The 21626-nt window shown below is 54.8% G+C and overlaps 7 protein-coding genes across 7 annotated transcripts; 4 read left to right on the plus strand and 3 right to left on the minus strand.

Annotated features, from left to right (window-relative positions):
• Nucleotides 1–388: 388 nt before the first annotated feature.
• On the minus strand, nucleotides 389–1474 carry BKCO1_2700064 (aldo keto reductase; the record flags this gene model as incomplete). The annotated part of the gene is made up of 3 exons (XM_020273596.1): nucleotides 389–782; nucleotides 834–1371; nucleotides 1423–1474. 3 exons carry the CDS (start codon nucleotides 1472–1474, stop codon nucleotides 389–391), a joined length of 984 nt encoding a protein of 327 aa, XP_020130030.1.
• A 1629-nt stretch (nucleotides 1475–3103) lies between these two features.
• BKCO1_2700065 (nad dependent epimerase) lies at nucleotides 3104–4294 on the plus strand (the record flags this gene model as incomplete). The annotated part of the gene is made up of 6 exons (XM_020273597.1): nucleotides 3104–3242; nucleotides 3324–3496; nucleotides 3558–3661; nucleotides 3721–4085; nucleotides 4126–4190; nucleotides 4262–4294. 6 exons carry the CDS (start codon nucleotides 3104–3106, stop codon nucleotides 4292–4294), a joined length of 879 nt encoding a protein of 292 aa, XP_020130031.1.
• A 1262-nt stretch (nucleotides 4295–5556) lies between these two features.
• On the minus strand, nucleotides 5557–7103 carry BKCO1_2700066 (mfs multidrug transporter; the record flags this gene model as incomplete). The annotated part of the gene is made up of 3 exons (XM_020273598.1): nucleotides 5557–6014; nucleotides 6460–6549; nucleotides 6605–7103. 3 exons carry the CDS (start codon nucleotides 7101–7103, stop codon nucleotides 5557–5559), a joined length of 1047 nt encoding a protein of 348 aa, XP_020130028.1.
• An 8128-nt stretch (nucleotides 7104–15231) lies between these two features.
• Nucleotides 15232–16815, plus strand: BKCO1_2700067 (uncharacterized protein; the record flags this gene model as incomplete). Its single annotated transcript, XM_020273599.1, has 1 exon — nucleotides 15232–16815. The coding sequence occupies one exon, from the start codon at nucleotides 15232–15234 to the stop codon at nucleotides 16813–16815; it is 1584 nt and encodes a 527-aa protein (XP_020130029.1).
• Nucleotides 16816–16901: 86 nt separating this feature from the next.
• Nucleotides 16902–18092, minus strand: BKCO1_2700068 (uncharacterized protein; the record flags this gene model as incomplete). Its single annotated transcript, XM_020273600.1, has 1 exon — nucleotides 16902–18092. One exon carries the CDS (start codon nucleotides 18090–18092, stop codon nucleotides 16902–16904), a length of 1191 nt encoding a protein of 396 aa, XP_020130032.1.
• Nucleotides 18093–18606: 514 nt separating this feature from the next.
• BKCO1_2700069 (uncharacterized protein) lies at nucleotides 18607–19190 on the plus strand (the record flags this gene model as incomplete). The annotated part of the gene is made up of 2 exons (XM_020273601.1): nucleotides 18607–18898; nucleotides 18970–19190. The coding sequence occupies 2 exons, from the start codon at nucleotides 18607–18609 to the stop codon at nucleotides 19188–19190; spliced, it is 513 nt and encodes a 170-aa protein (XP_020130033.1).
• A 681-nt stretch (nucleotides 19191–19871) lies between these two features.
• Nucleotides 19872–21620, plus strand: BKCO1_2700070 (arginase family protein; the record flags this gene model as incomplete). Its single annotated transcript, XM_020273603.1, has 2 exons — nucleotides 19872–20608; nucleotides 20792–21620. 2 exons carry the CDS (start codon nucleotides 19872–19874, stop codon nucleotides 21618–21620), a joined length of 1566 nt encoding a protein of 521 aa, XP_020130084.1.
• Between the last annotated feature and the right edge of the window lie 6 nt (nucleotides 21621–21626).

Raw genomic sequence — 21626 nt, forward strand, 5'->3', positions numbered from 1 at the left:
ATCTTTTAATTCCGCGTGCACTTACGGCCTAGAGTGCCTGTAAATGATGGCGCCTGTATGGAATAGTACGCACTAAAGCCTAGAGCCCGCGCTAGGCCTAAACTCCTTAGACTCACGCATTCCGCGGGCTCCGCGTACCGAGTAGCATCCTCGGCAGAAATCCCAAGGCATTGTTGTGCTGATCGTCTGCCCCTCCGCATCACTGAATTTGTCTCTCACACCCGCGCATTACAAGTGGTGTATCGTGCCTGAAACTTTACAACAATTCCCTCCCATGTACTGTTGCCACGACCCGGATCCAATCAACATTGTAATACAAATAGAACAGAAGTGGCGATGATATTTGCATGTCTACATTCGAGGAGCTAGCTGAACACGTTATGATCCTTCAAGTGTTCGTCATGTGCATGACCTGCTCCGGGTATCTCGTCCCAGCCACCTCGAAGCTCGCCAAAATGGTATCAATCTCTTGCATGTCCTCGTCGGTGATACCCACGATGGTCGAGTTCTCCTCGACGCGCTCGGCCGTCGTGGCGCCAGGAATAGGTATAATGACAGGCATGTCTGGCCTCTTCGAGATGGCCAGCACCCAGCCGATGGCCAGCTGGGCCGGAGTGCAGTTCTTGTTCTTCGCAAACTTCTCCAGCGCACGCAGCAGATCAAGGTTCTTCTCGAAATTGTCGCGCTGGAAGCGCGGGAAGTCGCGCCTGCGGTCGTCGGCAGGAATGTCTTCAAACGACTTGTACTTGCCCGCCAGCATGCCCTGACCCACGGGGCCGTATCTGCAAATATTCAGCGCACGAACGAGAAGAGAAGGAAGCGTCTTCACTTACGCCAAGACGGGGATGTCCAGCTCTTTGCAAGCGTGCAAGATGCCGTTGGTAAGCGGGTCCGTGGCCCACAGCGACAGCTCGATCTCGACCGACTGGATCTTCGCAATCGCGGCCGCCTCCCGAATCGACTTCGCGCTGACCTCGCTCAGCGCAACACCGCCAATCTTTCCTTCCTTGATCAACTCTTCAAACGCGCCCAGGGTCTCCTCTAGTGGCACGTTGGGATCGCGGCGGGCGGGCTCGAAGACGTCAATCTTCTTCGCGTCGCCAAGCATGTCGATGCAGTTGTTGACGCTGGCGAAGACCTGCTCGCGGCTCGCGGCGACCTTGTGCCCGGGCAGGACGCAGCCCTTGATGTTGAGCGAGACTTTGGCCGCGTCCTCGGGGTACTTGGCGAAGTAGCGCTTGAGGAGTGTGAGCGAGTTCCTTTCGGGCGGCCCGTAGAACTCGCCGCCGTTCCAGACGTTGCAGCCTCTTTCGAGGGCTTTACGCATCGTGGCGAAGGCTTGATCTTCGGGGATCTCTTTGGCCGTCAGACCTGTAGCGTATTAGCAAAGTCGTGTGTAGCTTAGGGGTAGGGGATGTTTACCCATCAGGCCGAAGCCGATGGTTCCAACTTGTTGTCCGTTCAACTGAGGCATAATGGATGCTTGAAAGTTCTTTGGTGAATTTTGTGTGATTTTTACATTGAGCATACTCTGGGTCCCGTTATATACAAGCATTGAAGGATTCCCGCGACGAGCTGTGTCGTTGCCTGAAGCCGGACTTTGCTTAAGACCGGACTTGTCGCGGTCCGTCCCTTAACACCGGATCGGGAGTAGATGTTATGTTTGTGTACATTGGTCCGGGCTAAGCTCCGGATCTAAAGCTTAATCGGCCCCTAGTGCTTAGTAGCACACTAAACACCACTATTGGTACCTATAACAGCCAACAGGGGGTACGTCATGATGGGGGCGGCATTGTACCAATCCCAATTTGAGTTCTAAGGGCGCATTGAGAGTAGTAGATAGATATAGTGCCAGGTCCCACGCACATTGGCATAGTAATGAACAGCATCTACCATTTTTTTTTTCTTAACGAGCATTTCAATTCGAATGTTCAACCGGCAACAGTGTTGGGTAGGTAGAACGCGGAGCCCCACAGAAGGAGCTGCACGTGCACAGCCACCAACACAGGTACCTTTGCTTCGCGGACCAAATTTGGTGCGGTCTCTCTGAATCTTTCCGCCGTGCATGATAACAACTGGCAGACCTTGGTTCGAGCCCAGTGCGGATCTTGTTCCTGGCATGTCAGAAAGGCTGTACGATCTAAACCGACCAACAAATGGACACGCCGCCAGGTCCGTTGCCGGAAGCGCCGAGAGGCCGTACAGCATCCGGACGGCAAAAGCCGCCACAAGCCGGCCAGACGACAAGCTGATGCGGACAAAATGCGGCACAAACGGTGCGGCCGAGCACGCTGCCGTCGTCGGTGAGGCTGAAGAAGTTGTGCAGGCCGCCGCAGGCTGACGAGACGCCGGCGCAGGCGACGGTGGCGGCGGGCGTGTACTTAGTCAGGCGCGAGGGCGCGGGGATCACGCAGGCGTGGCGGGCCGTGCCGCCGTCGTCGATGCCAATGCCGCGCATCATGCAGAAGTAAGTAGCCGCACACGTGGAAGTCGAAGACATGGGGGTCCTGGATGCCCATGCCGGCGAAACTGTCGCTGCCCGCCCAGACCAGCCCCTCGTCGGCGTCGAGTAAGGCGTCATATGCAACGGTTTTATTAACGTTGCTGATGACATGAATCATATCCTGTAGCCACACCGCTCCTAGTTCCAACCGGCGTCAACGCCACGGCCTTGCAACCATTGGCGCACCTTGGCGCTCTTGCCACGTCGTGGGTCCGCGGGAGCAGCCGCCGTGTGCATTACCGCCATGCCCCTGCTGGTGAGCTTCTTGTCGTGAGCTTTCAAAAGATGAAACGGCTAGGTCGGACATCTTTACACGGGCTAGCGTGCTCATTTGGTATACGGCCATGGTTCAATCAGTTAATTACACAGTAAACGCCTTTCTCGCTTATTTCAATATCTATACGAGTGACTATTCTTACCCTTATGACCGCTTTAATTTCTTTTCAGTTGTAAATGGCTAGATATGTTTATTAGAGCATTCAGCTCAATGATTTAGCTCTAACCATTCATTTAATTTATATATTACGTTGGTCATGTTTATCTCTTTCTTTCTCGCTCCCTCTCCCTCTTTTCTCTCTCACTCACTCTCAGCAATACCCGATGGCTTACGCTAGCAAGTATACGAGGAAACCAAGAACAGATGTCTTCACTCACGACACTGATATTGATCGCCGTAACTGCAAAAGGACAGTTCCAATGCGGGTCATATGCCTTGGGCTTGGACGTACCGGAACCGCATGTACGCTGGCTCTACCCTATGATTGATACCACTTTGCTCCGAGTAGAAAATCTAACAGGCCGTGGCATTTTCTGTTTGTAGCACTCCGCGAGGCGCTAAGACAACTTGGCCTCGGCGAATGCTACCATATGATGTCCACGAGTGTGGAGAACCCGCCTGATGCGCTGATGTGGATGGACGCCCTCAGCCACAAGTATGATGGGGTTGGGGAGTTTGGCCGCAAACAGTGGGATCAGCTCCTCGGGCACTGTCAGGTAAGAAGGAAGCAGCAATTGCCCTCGATTTGAGAACCATTTCAAGTAAACAGTCATGTAGTCAGTATGCGACTGGCCGGCCGCTGCCTTTGTCGAGGAATTGACCGAGGCATACCCGGACGCAAAGGTGATAATCACCACGCGCGACGTTGACTCTTGGTATAAGTAGGTGCTCCAAAGCGAAGCGAAGTACAACGATGGGAAACTGACTCTGAAACTGTCAGGTCGTGTCTCAAAACCGTCGACTGGCGCGCGAATGACGTCGTCCTAGGCGCGTTGGCCAGATGCGACTGGGCGTCCGGACTCTACCAGCCGATGCTGAGCAAGTTCTGGACAGATTTCTTCAAGGGCGACTTCAAGCAGCACGGTAAGCAGGCTTTCCGCGAGCACTACGAGCACGTCCGTGCGGTAGTGCCCCCGGAAAACCTCCTTGAGTACCACGTCGGGCAGGGCTGGAAGCCGTTGTGCGACTTTCTCGGCCTGCCTCTCCCGCCCGCGGGCCAGGACATGGTGCACACCAACGATACTGAGGGCTTCGTCGACAGATGCAAGGCTCGCAACAGGGCCCAGATATGCAATGTAGCTTTGCGTACGTCGGTGCTCTTGCTGACACTGATGTTGGGAGGTAGTGTGGTGGCAAGGATCCTTGCCGGGACAGGGGCATTCCCTCACCGTTATTGGTAGCATGATTTCGGTACAGCATACACCGTCGTTATCAAGTCATTGGGCCGTAATCAATCTTGATGCTGCTAAAACGGAAATAAGATCGTACCTTGGCCTCCTAACTCGATCCCCTGAATATGCGCTTGATAAGCCTCATGGCACCATATTACTAAAATCGACAACACATGGTGAGATGACGAATGCAAGTGCTTCTTAAACGGGCCTAGCGTCTAAATACGAAAGTGCTACGCACATAGATGTGGAGGGGGATGACGGGTACAGGGGGCAAGAGGATCTGCACCGACCCGCGGAGCCCCGAGTACCTACCTAGTCGCCATCCGTCCGGAGGAGGCGACGCAGAACCTCGGCCCTCCATGACTGGCGCGTCCCATCGGCGGGGTCGTGGTAGACCGTTCAAAAGGCTCTAATCTTCTCAATACCCACTTCACAAAGCCTTGGTCTTGCCTTCTGTGGGTAAAACTAAGGCGGGATCTACCTCAAGTATCTTACGATAAAGTCGGTGTATAGGTCTTGGATCGGATACCCGGATGTTCTTGGTGCCCGTGTTTATACTTTCTGCGTGCGAGACGTCCGCACGGTGGCCATCCGTTACTAGTGTTAGAGCTCGGCAGAGATGTCCACGACCCACCGACGTCTGCTTGTCTAGAAACGAGCCCCGGACTTCCTTAGTCTTTTTTTTTTTTTTTGGGCGGGGGAGCGGTTGTGAAACCTGAAAGTACGAGGTGGATACCTACTAGAGCTCCCATTGGGCACACGTGCAGATTAATGGCCATTTCGCGTTAGTCTTTCCTCAAATGAGCTCTCTGTTCCCATCGCTTAGAACCATACTACTAGCATTGCCGACGCATCTAACCGGAATAGGTAGTTACGTAGTAAAAGCTATGAATCAATGATACAGTGAAACAAGGCAAATCAATCGCACCGTAGCAGTAGCGACGACGCCTATTATCTGCCTTCTCTGCCGTATTCGGGTGGTCGCCTGCTTTAGCAGTTCCCGGCCTCAATGGATGGCCCGTCGCAAGTACAGCCGATCTATGACCCCAGCCTCTCCCACACTAATCCACGCCCAGAGCCAGGAAGGATTGCGAACATGGACTGAGAATAAGGTATAGTTGACGAACTGAGGATGGATAAGCCGACCTTTTGTGCCGACGACATATGGACACAGCGACTCAACGCTCGCAGGCTCGCACTCTCCTAACAACCTAGGCGAACGCTTCTCGTCGGATTCGGCACTGCTCTCCTAACCCCAAAGGCATTCTTGTTTGACTTGGATTGATCACTGAGCATCCTGTAACGCATGACAAACTATGTTGAAACTTGTGCACTTGACGTGAGGCAATGGAGCGGTGCACCCAGTGAAAGCTTGCTCAACTTCAAACACAGAGGCTTAGCGCCCAGCCGATGGTACTCAGCAAGGAACAACCCCACCAAGCCAGACCGGCGGCATTGTTAGCCTGGCCCCAGCTGTGCAAAATGCCTCCCACCACCGCCCCGTGAGTTCGACAGAGACCGGATACGACGGCGGCGATGCCGTGGGCGGTCGCACGCAGCGTCTGGCAGGGGACGGCAGCGTCGAGCAGCATGGTCGTTGCCAGCAGCCCGTACGTACGCGTCACGGCATGGAGCGCCGTGCCGACAAAGATGCAAGGCCACAGCGCCCACGACGCGGCTGGCACCAGCGCCAGGTACGGCGCGAGTGCGTACGTTAGCACGAACAGCGGTTGCGTGGCGTCGAACGCCTTGACCGGGCTGTGGCGTATTATGGATACGACGATGGCCAGCTGTAGCGACAGGCCGACACCTCCCAGCATAGCGGTGGCCGCCCCGACACCTGCCGGCGTCAGTTCCAGCCCGCCCGAGAAGCGGAGAGGCAGCTCCACGGCGTCGGCGGGCTCACGTCGCGGGCTCGCTAAGAAAAGCGGCCATAGGGCTGTAAGAAGGCTGGTTTATAGGCTGTCAGCTTATGCGAGTACATGTCTAGAGCAGAGGGATATACCCGAGGTGGTATTCGAGGAGTGCAAACATGACCAGTGATGTGACGAATCGCCTGGTCCACAGCCGTGGGACAGCAAGCGTCACTTCTTCTACTACTTCGTCCTCTACGCTCAAGTCTTCTTGTTCCTTCCCTTCTCTTTCTCCTTCTACTTCTGAATTTCCTTCACTTTCGCCGCTAGTTGGCGTCAGGAGATGGTAAAGCTTAGTACGGTGATGTCGCGGAAGGCTCTCGCGCAAGCAGAGCCAAACCGCGACAGCATCGGCGCCGAGTAAAAGGGCACTGAGAAGGCTTGGTGCTGCGAAAGGATACCGCCTCATCCAGCCGGGTATCACGTGCCAAGAGCCGGGGTCGAATAGGGCGGCGCTGATGACTGAAGGCTGTCAGTAGGCTTGGAAGATGTCGTGCGGACCGGTAGTACCGCTCACCAGGACCGAGCACGGCCGCCACATTGAAGGACAGAAACAGTGTTGCGAAGGCACGGCCCTGCTGCTTTTGCGGGACGATATCGGCCACGGATGCTTTGCAGGAGGCGGTGGTGCCGTTGACGAGGCCCGCGAATAGCCTGCATAGCGCGAGGACGGTGAAGGAGGTAGCAAAGGCTGCTACTACACAGCTCAGAGCCATACCTATCAAGCCCGCGAGTAGCACCGGCTTCCGCCCGAGTGCGTCTGCCAACCGTCCCCATAGAGCGCCTGATATTGTCTGCCCGGCAGTAAACAGGCCTTGTAGAAGGCCAACCCGTACGGAGAGCGTACTAGACGGCAGGTTCGCGTCCAGCGACTGTAGGAGCCAATATGTGCATGTTTGCACGCTCGTGAGCTGATAGAAGTCAACAAACCGGACAGAAGTAAGAATGGCCAGCTGGTCCTTGCTCGGCAGCGTTTTCCACGCGCTGGAAATCGGCTTGGGCAGCTGTGTTGGCATGGCGTGTATGTCGAAAGAATGATCGTTGTCGCGAGATGGACTGCACAGCACTTCCGGAGCAGAGGCCCGCTTAAGAGCAGCTTGCGCCCATGTTCTTTTCCAGGCGTGAGCCTAAATATCTCTCGCTTAATCAGTATAACGTGGTATTCTCGCTTTTCGATCTCTGATTTGACTGCTGACCTTCCACCAAGGACCGCAGAGGCGCGCACACTCCGACCGACACACAAGCCCTCCCACCCCTCTCCCTCTCTTTGTTTTCCCTTCTCTGCTCTCTCCAACCGAGTCTTCTTTTATTGTCCTGGGCCAAGCTTGTTACATGGCTCATATGGGGAAGTCAGTCATTGTTTCTTTCCGCATGGACGTGTTATGCTTAATTAGCTATTTAGGCTTATCTCAAGTGTCTCAAGTATGAAAAAAAGCTAGCCGAGGCCAATTTCTGCGGCGACCAATCCGTAGTCTGCCACAAAAGACCTCTCGCAGTTGCAATCGAGTGTCTTGGGGCATTGTTTGCGAGCCGGCGACATCATCACGCGGTAAGCATGGGTCCCCCAAAAACACGTGCTTTGCTTGCTCTCGCGGCTGTCGATGCAGTGCTTAGCATCCGGGGAAGAAACTGCTTTATTTCGGAAGAGCCGATTCCGGCGCTCGTGAAGAGCGCTTCAACAAACTTCATCGAGCTGTTAGCTTCAGAATCTTTGATGTACCCTGACACTTTCATGCCATGCAGCCGCCGGCGGGGCCGCCATCCCCCACCGGGCTTCGTCAAGCTGGTTTGCCATGGCCATCAAACCAGTGTCGTGGTAATTGAGACCTTCTGGCACCCAATCTACGGGCAAGACTAGTATGGGCAAGGCTTTTTCTACAGGCTGCCGGGTTGATCTCTATCGACATTCGACCTACAAAGATCTCTCGGTGCCAAGCTCCGACCTGATCTGACCCAACCCGACCCGACCCGACCCGACCCGACCAAACCTGACCCAGCCCGACCTGACCCAGCCCGACCCAACCCAACATGACCTGACCCGACCTGACCTAACCGGCTTAATCCTGTAGTGGGCCTTATTCTTACAGCGGCTTGGCAAAGCACCAAGTACTTCTATTAAATTTGAATTGGTCTAATTTCATATAGCCACGGGGTTACTCCGCTGTCCTACTCTTTCTCAAGCTCACGTGAATCATCTTTGGCAATATATTTGTGCCGTTAACGGAGTATATCAGCCAAGAGCTGTCTGCACCTTGGGCAGCCACTAGCGTCTGCTGTGTGAGCCATACTAGTAGGCGCACCTTACTATGGTCGATGGGCGTGCGCCTTATCTGTGCCCATTACCTGTGCATTCCGCGCACCTCTCCGTTCCCTTCAGCAGTCCTCTCCACCTACATCGATTATCCTTCTGGCGAGAAGTGAATCGGTCTCGCCCTTCTTAGCGAGGTAAACCACCGCCGATCCGTAGAGGCAGTTGCTCAATCTGCTTAACTATTGGATCTGGGTCACCTCGGTGCTGTTATCAGTATCGATCGTCTGGCCTACATCGGCACGTACCGCAGTGCGGTCGTCATTTAAGGTTGCCAGCTTGTATTACACGGTCTACTGTGATAGGGTTACCACTGGCGACCCCGGATTGTTGTCTCCTGCAAGGCCATCTGTAACCACTCATGAAGGTTCGAGCTGACAAGCTAAATAAAACGTGTTTGACTTCTTCTAATGCTTCCTGAATCTCCAGCGCAGTGTACAGTGGCGGACGAACGCTTTCCACAGTTGATTTGAAGGCGAGAAGTTCTGCGGTATGAGAAAGGAGCTTTTACAACTCTGACGCGAATTTTATATTGTTGACGCATCACCCTATCGGTAGAAGCGTATCAATACTATGCCACAAGGAAAATAGAAGGCATCTTCACATTTTCGACTTCCGATGCAAGCCACCGTTATGGTGTTACGATATACGACTGAGACATGGTGTTTGATCCTACAGTCAGATCAGCGTTGCAGGGCAGTGGAAGACGACGGCTTTTGGTGGACATGTGATTCGAAGGTAGCACGGTCCCGTAATCGATGAATTGAGCAGGGTTGAGGATGATTGGACCACATTACTGGGCGACGCGTCTCACAATAAAGTTATAGCCGAAGCTGACTTTGTGCAAGTGGGTGATTACTTAAACATTCTCTCGGCAATAAAAACTGGTATCTATGGAACCATGTGTTGTGAAGGTTGAATTGCTATCAATGGAATCGACGAATAAAGCGGGAAAGAAAGGAAGATGTAAACGGAGTACTAGTTGACATGACTAGAACCGTTGTTGCAGCTTACTCAAGACGTCTTCGTTATAATTGACCCGTTTGACCCGCCGTTGAGACTTCCTCGTTGGAACAGCAAACCCAGACCGTTTTTTCGATACGGATGGCCTTGGTAAACATGATGGCTGAATCTGAGAGTGATTACATAGATCCCGCCTTTGTTTCTCAAGCCATTCTACCGATTCTTCACATGCAGCATGGTCGAGGTCCGACCCGATGTGGTGAGCTACGTCTGATTGGGCTGGCTCGGACTCATCGATTGTACCACCCATCCTTTGCGGAGGTTCGTTTGAAGTCGGCCGGTGTGTACCGGACGTTGAGGCACCCGGGGCGGCTAATTCCGACGGTGTTGGTGGGACTACGCTGGCATCCTTATCGGAGTCAAGGCGCCCCGTCTCTCGAACTAGTTCTGTACCGCATGTCTCTTTGGCAAGTGAAGGGGTGGTAAGATCCATCGAGCGATGGGGCACGGTACTCTGCGTGCTAGGTTTGTGTTCATGGTGATCTTGAGGAAGTGCCGCTAGTAGAACGATCATTCTATCGCTGCTACAACTTGTGAGATAGTGAGCTATCACTGAATGTGGCCGACTTACAACTCGTCAAGGTCTCGGATGTAAGTCTCGGGGCTTATCATTGTCTGCCCAAATAAAATATGTGTGTCGTCAGGATTCAATGACATGTAGGCGGCGTGTATTTTTCCAATGCTCGTCTTGGCTTTCGCCTTCATCCATAAAAAATATGTTCCTCGGAAAGCACTGATCGCTAGAGGCTTGTGTAGCCTGATAGGCACCCAATATTCCTCGTCTTGGAATAGTTGATACGGTCTCTCTTGGCGAGCCAAGTCGCGTAGCGCAAGGTACTCTGTTTGATCGAAAGACATTGTTGTGCAAGAAGGATCTCAAGCTAGGTAAGGATTTTGATGCAGGTGATTGCAACGCTTAAGGCTGCGTGCTTTATATGTAGTGGTCATGATCAAGCGCTTCGAATAAAGCGGTTCCAGGAACCAAACAAGGCTGACGGGGCAACGGTCGAACCCCTCACCTTGGGAGACAGGTTGGAGTGTATCGGGCATTAGCAGCCCATAAACAGTAAGAGACCCGATGGGTAGCTCAACTCAAGAATCCCCACATCGGGAGCCGGGACCGGTGGGAGTTGCGCGTGAGAAACCCTGAATGGTGTGAGAACCGCTAAAGCCAGTGCATGCCGAGGGAAGCCGAATGCATCGAGGCAGTACAAAAGAGAGCTGGGGATTCAAGGCGGCTGCGCTCCCGGTCCCCGGCTTGGCCACTAAGACTTTCGGAAGGTGCGTGCGCTAAGCGTATAGGTTGAATGGCTGACATTCTCCAGAGCTCCTTTGAGCATGTCGAGCCGGCCCACAGTAGAGCCAAGGCGAAAAGTATATTCTTCCTTTATCGATACCCCTCCTCCCTCAAAACCGCTTTGCTTCTGTTTCCAAGAAACTCTCCTGATCATCGACTGACCCAGTGGCTTGTCTTCGGAAGCACGGTACCTTCGTAGAGCTTTCTACCGGGGTAATATCCGGCATGACCTCCCGGCTCGGTCCGCATACGAGAGTACCAGAGCTTCATTCGTAACCGAAACACGACTGTTTCCAGCAGCATTCGGTTTCCCCCGTCAGTCTCATGCTTTGTTCAGCCAGATCAACCTCCATCAATCCCAACATTGTTGGAATCCATAACGTGTCTCAAGGGATGTTGCATTTTTTTTTTTGTACATATCCAATGGGCTGCAATGTATCATCAAAGGAATAGCTGTAATCCGTATCGCTCAAGACAATAGGTTGAAGAAAATGACATTAGCTTAGCCCATCTCTACTCGTCTGTCGATGTCAATTGCTGTAACAACTACTTCCTTAATGTATTTTCATGTCTTCGATGAGCATCCCGAGCTCTCTGATCCGCCTTTGATGATCACTATTTGCTTTCAGCAGCGCTCTGGTCCCGTTGCTGACGGTAGCTTGCAAAATCAGACAACTACTCTGCTGCTTGAGCTGGCAGAGTTCCCGCTTCATTTTTGAAATCTTCCGTTCCGCATTACGGATTCGTGCCACAGCTAACCTGTGCTTAGCTCTTTCATGCTGAACAATCTTTTTAAGGCACTTTATTCTTTTACGCTCCAGGAGTAGATGACGTCGAAGTTTTAAAATGGGTTTGCACTCCATGAAGCGGGCTCGTGGCTCTGTAGGGGTTTAGTAAGACACGCAACTTGAGATTGGCTCGTTTCAGCCTTCTTACCTCTTTTCAGCGGGCAAATGTAAAGAGATGCGTACACACTTAGTATAAATCCTTGTTTGAGCCTTGCGATCCAGCAGTTCCTGGTGGTGTCAGTAAGACCTATACGGGGGTAAAGAAAATATTCTATGTAAGAGAAATCATTCTACCTTTGCGGTTAGAGAGCGACAATGATTCTCAATAGACCTATTTCGAAACTCGTCTACCGTGTTTCTCAATAAGAGTAGCCTTCAAACTTGTTATAGACTATCGTTGGCTTTCTTAGTAATCGGGATGGCGGAGGTATATGTTTTGGCTATCCGCTTCTCCGAAACGCATAGTATTCACCAGTATAGTCCAGTACTAACGGACTATAAACACGAAAAACAACGACAAGGATACTTATCAGCGAGGCCAAGAGGCTTCCATCCGCCATTCGAGGCCCTTGCACGGTGTCAGATGTGGTGATCGACTACGCCCCCGTAGGATCAACTAACCGCCAAGCATAATAAGCGACCTGATTTGTAGAAAGGTGCACAATCCACGTGGTCCCAATTTATTGCCAGCTCCGACAGGGTGCGAAGGCATACAACTGCCAAGATATGGACGGGAGCAACCCCGCCCCGGAGACATCCGCCCGGTTCTATCTCCTATTATTGGCTAGCTATGTCTCGCCGGTGTGGGCTCTATCGTTCTTGAGCTATTATAGAAAAGCTTGGCTTAGCAGGCAAAATTATTTATCATCTATAAGGGCTTAGGATGTAGCCAAGAGCACTAATGCGGCCCCTCGGGTAAAAAGGAGGGGGAGCAGAATTAGCTGACTGTAGTAAGAGGTCTAAAACATCAGCGTCGCGCCAACGCAAATCATCGCTTCCAGAGTATCCGAGATAGATTATTGGCTATCCCCATTTGCCATCTCGCTTAACGAAGCCTGATTTTCACCGTTGTCCAGGCAGAGCACGCTACTGTTCAATACCACTCCGACCACAATAGTCCTTGGGTTAACATCGCTAGTCCAAGCATTATAGTCTGTTTAAAGAGTTACACCTCTCCACTGCAACGCATCAGGCGGTCGTCGAACCACCTAGTAATCCTGTAACCTGTTGTCACGATCAACGGTTAAGAAATTGCCAAGGAGATTGGGACTCACTGGTCCACTTACATGGCTGTAGCGGTGCGAAAACGGACGCGCGGCGACTGGTGTTACTTACAGACTCCACACAGGCATTTAGTTCCGCAGAAAGTAACAACAGCCACTCTACCGACCTTGAGTCGACTGGAGAAGTTGTCGTGGTCATTGTCCAAGCAAAGCCGCATAAGGGCTCATAGCCTTGGAGCGTGCTATCATATGCAGATGCTCTCGGAAAGGAACGGGCGAGAATGTAGCGCTTTCAGCCTAGACCAAGGATTTCTAGAAAGCGTGTACCGGTGGGGTGGTTCCGAGGCTCGGTACGAGTGATGTTGGGGTCAGCGCGGTGCCGGCAGCTCCATTAAATGTATGTACAACCATCTTAAGGAAAATTCCTACTCGTGGACGTGCATGTTTCACACCCGAATCGGAGCTTTCCTTTGGACCGGGCTAGGTCCGCAGAAGTGAGAGAAGCCCAGGCAGGTGCCTGCCGCCGCTTTGGTGTCCTCTCGCGAGAATCGGGTAGGATCCGAAAGCTCGGAATTCTAGATTCTTGTCCAATTCTGATATGACATGATATATATCACTACCGGACACAGCATCTGAGAGTGAGACTACGGCTCCCCACACTCTAGCGACCTCTCAACCGACTGTATATAGACATTATTTCCCTCTTCAATGCTCCGCGAAGTAAGCCTGGAAGGTATGGTACAATCACGTTTCGAGGGACTCCCAGAACAGAGCAGTGACTGATTTGTGAGTGTAGCGATGTCAGCGCGACGAAGAAAACCAGCTGACAGGCTGTCAACCCGGGAATTCCGATCGATGCTTCGGCGGGAACGCAGGGGAAAAGCCGCCTTGGAGAAGCTTATTCAGGCTGAGAGGGTTGAACATGGAGTGGCTCTAGCGCGCTGTTATTTAGCAGAAGAGCGCCTACAAGAAGCGGAGCTCTTTATAGGGACGCTTGCAGCAAAATTGGAAGAGCTTCAAAGAAGTCTCGAAGCCGCCAGCCTGTCACCATCACGAAGCCAGTAGGAATGGGTGCTCTTAGGCATGAACAACTATCGTCAAAATTCTATTTATAGCTAGAGAATGCTTTGTTTGAAGGCTAGAGGCGAAGGAGACTTGAGGACGTCAAGGCGCTTGTTTTCAGCCGCACTTTACGGCTGCGAATCAAAGCTTTCTTAGCAAACCCAGATACTATATAAATGCGTGGCGGCGATGCACGCAATCATTCTCGATCGATCTAGGGGCCTTAAGCCCATTCTCCAGACTAGATTTGGATTTGGATCCTTGGCGTTTTGTAGTCCAAGTCAAGCTTATTGAATGATATATTACCATTGTATCCTCGTGCCCATGGAAATAGATGGTCCCCAAGCAGTGAAAATATGGCTCTTCAAGTTACAGGACACGGATCAATCACTCTCACCGGGCTGTGCTCACGCCTCAACTATCCGGAATCCCAGACCCGAAGTCGATCACGCCAGGTGCAGCAGCGAGAGACCTTGTTGCCAATTTTCAATCCGCGGTGACGGGTGCACACGGGCTTCAAAGCTCCTACACACCTGATCAGATGACAGATGTTTGGCCCTTGATAAATAGCACGGTCCGCGATACGCCATTGCCGAGCACTTCTTAACCCTCCAGACATGATTCCGTCACTTCCCAGTTTGTTTGTCGGTACCACAGGCAGCGGGACGGTGGGGAAAGCATGAGAAGCAGAGTGCGAGATCCGAAGCGGTGAAAGCTCGGTGTGATATGGTATGTTCTTCAGGCGAAGACAGGGGTTGGCCTGGAAAAAGGCTGTTGGACCATCGACCTCATGTCGGACGCTTGGCCAGGAAGGGTTCGGCCGAGCGTCGGAGCATTTGACCGCGAAAGTACCCCAGAGGCTCGAGTTGCCCGATGTGGAAGGCGATGACGTCTAGCGGCGCTTTCCCGGCGGCTGTCAAGGCCCCACACCTGGGGTTCCCACGCGACCTCGGATGCACTCCAGACGATGGGGATTTTCGCGGGGGTAATTCAGCCGGTACGTGGAAAAGCATTAAATAGACATAGCCCCCTCGATGTCTCCCCGCATCCGGCCCCATGTCGAACATGACGGATCCCACGCAGCTCCACTGCGTGCTTCCGACGCATCGGCAGTACATACGGATCTCTCTCTCAACATGCCCCTTCGGAGTGCTCAGGCCTTTTGAGGGCCCACCTCCGAACTGACCGCCCTAGCTTCCCCGGCCGACGAAACCCACAAAAGGCTTTCTCCGCACCACTCAATCTGCACGGAACGTCTGGCTGCGGGGCATCAGGTCAAGCTGCGGGTTAACGCCGGAGCCGCCATCTCGTCAATATCTCGCGCTTGTCTTTCGACAGCAACCGGGGCCGGCTTCGGTCAAAGCGCGGCGGGCAGGAGACCGAAGTATAAATTGCGAGAGACGCCGGTTTGAATCTCATTTCATCAGCCACAGAGGTCGGAAAATGCGGGCGACAACTTCACTGCTCGCGCTCCTGTCGCTTGGCGGCGCCCTCGGCTCGGCCAGTGACAACTCCACTTCAGTGCCATGGAGCAATCTCTCCATCTCAGCCGAAGGACGGAACCTCTACCGGACCAGCAGCGGCGAGCCCTTCTTCTGGCAGGCCGACACGGCATGGGAGCTGTTCCACCGGCTGAACCGCAGTGACATCGACCACTACCTCCAGGACCGGGCCAGCAAGGGCTTCAACGTCGTGCAGTCGGTCGTCATCTCGGAGCTCAACGGCACCACCTATCCCAACTTCTACGGCGAGCTCCCCCTGCACGACGCGGACCCGCTGCGCCCCAACGACGCCTACTTCGCCCACGTCGACTGGGCGGTCCGGCGCGCCGCGTCGTACGGCATCCTCGTCGCCCTCGTGCCCACCTGGGGCCGCTGGGTCAACTGCGGCTGGCACAACGGCGCCATCATCTTCAACGAGAGCTCCGCCGAATCCTTCGGCCACTACATCGGCCACCGCTACCCGGGCCTCCCCAAGATCATCGGCGGCGACTCCAACGGCCTCTGGGCCTGCAACGCCTCGGCGGCGCAGGAAGCATTCCGGGCCGACCAGACCGTCGACCAATCCACCCTCCTGGGCCCCATCACCGACACGCGCTCCGTCTGGGCCCGCATGGCCGAGGGCTTCGCCGCGGCCGAATCAAACGCCGGCGCCACGCCCTTCGTGACCTGGCACCCGACCAACATGTGGATCGCGACGCCGGCCACGCCCCTCCCGTACGGCCACAACTACATGGCCAACGTGTCCATGGACGCCGTGCAGTCGGGCCACAACATCCCGGACAACGACACGGTCGACACGCGCTTCGCCGCGCTGCGCGGGTGGGACTCGACGCGCAACTACGCCAACGTCGCCGCCATGCGCGCCGCCTTCGCCGGCCCCGTCGTCGACCTCGAGAACCACTACGAGGGCGCCTTCGTCGGCTTCAACGCGTCGCGCCCGCTGTGGAACGCCAGCCACGTCCGCCACGGCTTCTACAACGCCCGCCTGGCCGGCGCGTGCGGCTTCACCTACGGCGCCAACGCCGTCTGGCAGATGTACGCCCCGCGCGCGCAGCTCGCCCGCCCCGACCTCTTCGTGCCCCCGCAGATCGAGCAGCCCGCCAACGAGTCGTGGCGCGATGCCCTCGCCTACCCCGGCGCGACCCAGTCGGGCTTCGTGCAGAGGCTGTTTGCCGGGCTGGATAGGGAGGACTTGGAGAGTCTGCGGCCGGACCGCGGGTTCGTCGCGAGCGCGGATGTGTTGGCGTACGAGGGGAACCGCTATGTCGCGGGGCTGGTCAGCAGGAGGCAGTATTGGGTGTATGCTGGCTATGGCGATGCGTTTGATTTGGACCTCGATGCGCTGAGAGCGCATTTTGGGAAGGATCGCGCGAGGGCGAGATGGTACGATCCGCGGCAAGGCGTGTACCGCAACGAGACGGGGAGCGCCCGGCCGTTTGGTTTGGAGGGGAGGAAAGCGTTTGTGCCGCCGACGAGTGGGGGTGTGGATGACGATTGGGTGTTGGAGCTGAATGTGGCGGCGTGAAAAGAGGACGACGACGAGTGCCATGTAGAATAATGTTAATAACTTAGAGCTTCACATACCGACAGACGTTTCCCCTTACTTGCTGATCACAAAGCCGGCTTCTTAGTGACGACGACAAACCGGCCCTCCCCCTCCCCTTCCGACCCCGTCAGCATCCCCATATCCTGAGCCAGACTATGCACCATAGCGCGATGCAAGTTCCCCGACGGCGCCATCTCCAGCCTGTCCCTGCGCTCGTCGACCATCAGCTCCGCCATCTCCCCCAACGTCTCCCTCACCCCCTCCACCCCGCCCCCATCACAAGCCCTATCAACCAGCTTCGCCGACCTCTTCGACCACTCCACCCGCCTCAGCCGCGCCAGCCTCACCGCCCTCGCACAGTCCCCCACCGTCCCCCGCTTCTTCGGCGCCAGCGCCCTCACCGCGCGCTCCAGCTGCCCCACCCCCGCCTCCGCGCCCTCGACGTACTCGCCCACAAACTCCACCCGCACCCCGCCCCCCTCGTCCACCTTCGCCACGAACGCGCCCGACCGCCGCGCCAACTTGCCCGTGAGTTTGACCTCGACCGCTCCACCCCTTCCTCCTTTGCTGCTGCCGCCGCCGCCACCGCCGTAATGCTCGTAGATGCGCCGCACCAGCCGCGCGACGTCCAACGCCTGCGCATCCAGGAAGCGCCGCGCCGTCCGCGTGTCCTGCAGCAGCGCGTTCAGCTGGTTCGCGTGGCCGGCGGCGCGCATCCAGCCCGGGGCGGGGGTGACGTCGAGGAGAATGACAGTTGGCGGCGGCGGCGTCGTCGTCGATGTTGTTGATGTCGTCCTTGCGTCGACGTCATCGTCGCTGTCGTTAGTACCACTCTGCGTATTGACCCGTACTGGCAGTGGCAGCCCCGCGACCGCGTCGTGCCACGCATCCACCAGCGCGGCGTCCAGGCCGTAGCCGTCTGCCCAGAGGTCGCGCAGCTCGACGTCGTGGTAGAGGCGGAGGCAGAGGCAGAGGGGGCCCTGGCATGACGGGTTGTTGCAGGCGACGCCGTCGATGGTGATCAGTGGTGTCGCGGCGGCGGCGGCTACGTCGCGAGGGTGCTGCAGCACGCGCAGGGGTGACCAGGCGTTGAGGACCCAGGGCATGTCGGCGCGGAGGAGCTTGCACGCGGCGAGGAGCGAGGTGATGGTTTGGGGCCATGGGGTGTTGATGGTTAGGTGGGTTTCTTGCTGGACGGCGGAGAGGAGGATGTTTTGGCGGAGCTCGCGCGGGAGGGAGGTGAGTGTGGTGGTCATGGCGGGGTTGGGTTGGGATGCTGTAGATGGACTGCTGGTAGGGTGTGCGTTTGGTTAGTGAGTCACCGCTGTCACGTGGAGGTTTGGCGGTAACCACGAGCTTCGACCTCGCCTGGCCTCGAAGTCATCGAGGGTGGATGGGGCTGTTGAACGCATTTGCCGGTGTGAGGGGGAGAACAGGGCGATGGAGCTGGTCGTTGGGTAGTCAAGTGATCACGTGCTGCGCAATTGCGTATAAGACGGAGTCAAGTATCACGGCGCTCTCTCGAACACATCTCTGTTCCCTCTTTTTCCCGCGACAAGTTTTGCAATTCGTCCTGGATGAGAGAATTGGAAATGCTGCGGGGATGACGCGTAGTCAGGTGATGAGAACGCGTTCTGCGCCTTCTCGGCGATGAAAAGGACGCGACTCAGTTTCATTTGTCATTATCTACGCTTGAAAAATGAAACACTCTTCTTTCGCAACTTCCTTCCGCACGTCATCGTTCAGATAGACTTCTCCTTTTCCCTGACAATGGCGTCTCCCGCGCTCCACGAAGCCATCCACCGTGCACATCTCGAACGGCTGCAGTCTGTCCTCTTGACCCTCTGCAAGGCCTCGCCCATCGCGCAGCAGGTCCTGGAGCGGGAGCTCCTGATGGACGAAGAACCCGCGAGTGGCGACGAAGCCGACAAGCAAAACGTGCTCAATGTCACCGCACTGACAGCAAAGAAGACACAGCGGTCACGTTACGTAACCTGCAAGCATTGCCACCAGGAATTCGACCTGGCAGCCAACACCGAGAAGAGCTGCAAAACTCATGATGGTACGTCGCAATCCTCGTTTCCTTTTCTTCTTCCAAACACGTGACTCTCAACCGTTGACGCTTGCCGCTAGGCCCGCTCGAGCCCATCGAAGATGAGTGGATCGATCATGATGAAAGATGCCATGGTCCCATTGAGTCGGAAGAAAATTACGAGAGCTTCCCCGAGGGATTTTTGTGGGAGTGTTGTGAACGCCCGGCCGATGCCGAGGGCTGCTGCACCGACATCCATTACGAGGACGCCGATTTCAAGCCTACGACCAAGAAGCGAAAGTTATGGCCGAGTTGCGAGTAAACACTGATGCCCTCTGTGAGTCCCGAGCGCCAAACCCAATCCACGGCCGAGCCAATACTCACCATGCGGGCTGACCACAACCCTCACCCCCAACGTACACGCCGACTTGATCCCGATTCTCAAGAGCTGACTCATTAATCAGGGAGAGACATCTATGGTAAGAGTTGAATTTCTTGGCAGCCTTGCAGCCCCTGGCAAGGCAAACCTTGGCTGTTGATCCCCATGCAGACAGAGGCTGTGGAAGACACGTCTTCATTCATACGCTTCCGTCCGATAGCGAAGCAACACGTCTGGAGGCACGGCTATGCTGGTATCGCCTACTGCGCCCTGCCTGCGTGCATGTCAGCTTCCAGCCTTGTCGCCCCGAAAATAGAAGTATGCGATTGAATGAATAGGATGGCCATGACTAAGTGCAGGTGTTTCACCTTATAATGGATGTGGGTGTTACAGGCAAAAGAAAATCGACAAGCGAAACAGGATGTTGGTGTAGAATCGTCTTTTCGTCGCCACAAAGCCACAAAGCCCGTATTGTCCACCTTGAGGCGCAGCAAGTAAAAATAGAGAGGTAACCTATGTTCAAGACTTACTACGGCAGATAAAAGCTGGCATCCCTCAGCTGCTTTCCCGAGCACTATCCAGAACTTCAATACCTTCAACGCCTAGTGTCTTTACCTTTGCCTCATGGCGGGCAACACTCTTCCTCCCGATGCTTTGCAACCACTGACTGTGGACGACACTGAAGTACCCACGCCAACATCAAGAGTTTATGAGCGCATGTGGAGTTCATGGTCCTACGAGTTCCTTGCAGCCACACTGTCCCTCGTCAGCTTCTCATGCCTTGTTACGACACTGATCTTGTTCGATGACAAGCCACAGCGGGAGTGGAGCTATCACTACGTCACACGTAACGCGGTCATCGCTGCCATCTCTACCATCACTCGTGCTTCTTTACTTGGTACTGTCGCCGTATCACTGAGCCAAAACAAGTGGACGTGGTTCTCAACCTCTCCTAGACACGGCCGCAAACTCCAGGAGCTGGAAACTTTCGACAACGCCTCACGCGGGGCCATTGGTAGCCTGCAACTGCTCGGAACCGTCAAACACAAACACGTCGCCTCACTCGGCGCGCTGGTCACTGTATTTGCCCTAGGGCTCGATACCTTTTCTCAGAATATCCTCGGGCTAAGATACGACAATGTCCTCCACCCGGGGGTTCTGGGGGTAGGTGCGATTTCGCGGAGCGAGATTTACGACGCATCAAATTCAGCCCCAGATGGATGGGTCAAAGGTCTCAATTTTGACATGAAGGCCGCTATTTCGAAAGGCCCCCTCGGCGGGAATACTCCCATACCCTCACCTGATTGTCCGACAGGCAACTGCACATGGCCAGTGGTGCCGGGCTTAGCCGTGTGCGGCGGGTGCGCTAACGTTACTGAGCACTTGACACCCTACTGTTTTAAAACTGGCTGTTGCAATTACTCTCTACCGGATGGATCCCGGCTGTATGGACTCAAATCAGGCTCGTCTCCAGGGGATTTTGCATACGACAACTAGTAGTGCTTGTTCAACGTCAGCTCGACTCCATACGGTAACGTGTATAGAAACGTCCCTGGTGAAGCCGGTCGAATCTATATTAGCCACTTCTCCATCATCAACTCCGCGTTCGCGGAGATCACACCCGAGGATAGCCTGACTGCCACCGAATGCGCCCTCTGGTTCTGCTTGCGAGCATACAACACTTCAATCCGTTCCGGGGTTGAGCACGAGACGGTGGAATCGGAATGGGACGTCGCAACGCCGTTTTATCCTTTGCAATACGACTGGTTTGACACAAGAGGGAGACGCAACTTCACCAACATTCCGTCCATGTCCAGTATCACCGACGATATGGTATTTGGAGCGACGCACGCTGTTGTGCACATGATGAATGTCACCGTTTCTGGACAGATCACTGGAAACGTGACGTGGGGCTTGCATGGTGGTATATTTCAGTATGGCTCTGACAACACACAAAGCCTCTGGAACGCACGAAAGGATTTGGATTCCTGGACCAAGAACCTCGCCTTGGCTATGACAAACGTCATACGTACCAACGGAACGAACCTGACCAAGTCGGGCTCAAGGTATGCTGGCTCCGCAACGTCAACGGAAGCTTTCATCAAAGTTCGCTGGCCGTGGATGGTATACCTAGCTGCGATGCTGCTGCTGGGCTTGATCCATTTCATGGCGACCGTTTGGCAGGTGGCAAAGGGTACCACATTCTCCTGGAAAGGAACCCCGATTATTCCGTTACTGTTGACTGTTGAGAGTGAAGAAGGCGGTATAGAATGCATCAGTTCGGATGGACAACTCATGGAGGAGGTTCGGGATAGACGTGTGATGTTACGGATTGAGAACGGAAAGGGCTGGCATTTTAGTAACGCATTTTGAATGGCA

This window comes from Diplodia corticola (genome assembly GCF_001883845.1).
Source record: "Diplodia corticola strain CBS 112549 chromosome Unknown scaffold27, whole genome shotgun sequence".
NCBI lineage: Eukaryota > Fungi > Ascomycota > Dothideomycetes > Botryosphaeriales > Botryosphaeriaceae > Diplodia > Diplodia corticola.